The sequence below is a fragment of the Penaeus chinensis genome, chromosome 20 (genome assembly GCF_019202785.1).
Source record: "Penaeus chinensis breed Huanghai No. 1 chromosome 20, ASM1920278v2, whole genome shotgun sequence".
NCBI classification, from domain to species: domain Eukaryota; kingdom Metazoa; phylum Arthropoda; class Malacostraca; order Decapoda; family Penaeidae; genus Penaeus; species Penaeus chinensis.
Window position 1 is genome coordinate 3,278,359 of NC_061838.1, and position 2,500 is coordinate 3,280,858.

At 37.4% G+C, this 2,500-nt stretch overlaps 1 protein-coding gene across 3 annotated transcripts in view; it reads right to left on the minus strand.

The window, feature by feature from the left end:
* Positions 1-1,298: 1,298 nt before the first annotated feature.
* Positions 1,299-2,500, minus strand: part of LOC125036057 (procollagen-lysine,2-oxoglutarate 5-dioxygenase 2-like) — a 25,534-nt gene continuing 24,332 nt past the window's right edge. For all 3 annotated transcript variants that reach the window (XM_047628442.1, XM_047628441.1, XM_047628443.1), the window contains exons 15-16: positions 2,023-2,151; positions 1,299-1,681 (exon numbers count right to left, since the gene is read on the minus strand). In XM_047628442.1, the coding sequence (XP_047484398.1) occupies positions 1,526-1,681; positions 2,023-2,151 (285 nt within the window). In that variant the 3' untranslated portion in view covers positions 1,299-1,525. The remainder of the gene's footprint in view (positions 1,682-2,022; positions 2,152-2,500) is intronic.

Sequence of the window (2,500 nt, forward strand, 5' to 3'; positions counted from 1 at the left end):
ACAGAATCTGGTCAATCTGAGATGCCAATAAGTGTAACATAATATATATGTGTATATGTATTTATATATATATATATATATATATATATATATATATATATATATATATATATATATATATATATATATATCAGGCGAGGATATAAATACACTTTGGGAAACCCTAGAAATGAATACATTAACCAGTAAGGGTCAGGTCATATCTCTGAGGAAGTGGGACTTTTCCTAACCTCGTTTCAGATCAAAGAGCAAACATGGGACCCTATTAGGCCTGAGATTCTTCAACCATGATCACGCCAATACGCTTCCGTGCGAGGTGATCTGATATGCTGATTGAAGGCCAATTCCTTTCCTTAATTTAAAAGATTTCCCTCGTCCCCTTCCCCACAAGGGCGAAATGGGGTCAGTTCTCGAAGGTTGTACGGCTTGGTCAGTCCTATGGGTAATCGACATATGCCATTATGAAAGATGACACTACTTCATGATTTATCGTAATGGCCACATTTTACTTCATATCTGTTTTTGTATTCAAAGATCAACCGAGGAACATATTACCGACATTCTGTTTTAGATCTTATATATGTTTTATATACACCCTTAAAGGCCGAGGAGTAGCATCTCCACATACGTGGAGTACTAAAATTACCTACATTATTCACAAAATCAATTTCATATAAACTTTGCTCTTCTGTGCCATCACAGTGTTATATTTACGTACAAGTACCCTTTTCTTGCATGTAATAGTAAGACATAGCATAAATTCCTGTTTTGAACGTATTTGCCAGTTTATAAGTTGCTGGAACTTTCTTTGTGTTTCTATATTGATGATATCAGTTACTATCATATTCAGTGTTACTCTCCTGATTTCTAGGTCCCGCTGAAATCGAGCTCTGGTGATTCTGTTCTTGTATAATAAAGAGTAGGGTTTCCCAACCTTTTGTTCCTCTGTCCCCGTTAGGCAATTTTAAAGATTACCGTGTACTCCCAGAATTAAGGGAAAAACAATGGAATAGATATTTTGATATTCTTTTATTATGGAATATATATGTGTAGACTGCATAAGACTCTTAAATGGGGATAACATCAATAAGCTAAATTCAGATAATTTATAAAATATTTTGATCTATCACATACATGCGGGCAATTTCATAATAGTGAAAAACAAATGGTATTCACCCTACTCTTGATATAACTTAAGTAAAAGCTTTGCTTACTGAAATGAGAAAAAAAAACACTGCGCAGTCTGAATGCAAATTGCAACATCATGTATAGTATAGTAGGTTTCAATTCAAAGCCTATTGACAAGACCATAGTTTTTTTATTCATAAATACATAACAACATTTAGAAGTAACTTAGAGTTACTACATAAATAACTTATCACATAGCATTTGCACAAAATGAAAAATCTGTTATTTATTGTTGCTAATGACTTCAGCATCACATGATGAACCCTCAAGTTTCTTCCCCTTTTTCACAACAAACAACAGAGAGAGAGAGAGGGGGGGCTGAGGCTAGAATTCCCTTTTATGGATCCACGAAAGACACGATGATATATCTCGTTCCCTCCGTGGTGGGAAGGCCCTCGTGCAGGTGCGTGAGGCGGCCCGGGTGCATCAGGATCCATCCGACGCGGGAATCCGTAACAGAGCAGTTATACCTGACGAAGCGGCAGCCGCCTCCCTGACAAAGAAAACGGAATTTATCGTCAGCTATAACGATGTTAAAAGCAATGCATTATTTACTGATACGATTCTTCACGTTTATAAGTGAATAAATGTCCAATCATTTTCCTAAAGAATTATACAAACGAGAATTTATATAAAACTATCCTTGCCCTTTAAAGTGTAAACAAATAAATCTATCGATCTAAACACACACACACACACACACACACACACACACACACACACACACACACACACACACACACACACACACACATACACACTCCTAAAATCAAGAATAGCCTTTTCCTCTGTGGTCACCCTCAGCTAGCCTCATAAACGAAGACACACACACACCTTGTAGTCGACTCCGGGCTTGTTCAGTGCCACGTTGATGGTGTAGGTGGAGGTGTCGTGATGTGGACGCAGGAAGGGCTGTTCATCAGGCTTGTACCTCACCATGAAGTTCATAATGGCTCGTGGGGGCTGGAGGGGGGGGGGGGAGCAGAGGGATTAGAACGCGTGGTTAGGATTGATGACTGAACTAGAGGACTGTTGGGGACTGAATGGCTGACTCAATGCTCAACCGACTTGATCTGTATCGATGCTTGGATATCATGACGTGTTTTGTACCGAAGTGAAAAGAACTGAAAAGTTTTGCAAAGTTCCGATGGTGATTAAAAATGAAAAAAACTAAGAAAATACTTTCCTTGGATATTAGTGAAATTAACTTTAAAAATAACATTCTCTAAGGGGTTGCAGTTAAGTTTTATTTACAAATTTTACGGATACATTACATACAAATATTATTCAAAACAATATAATTATGATGCAC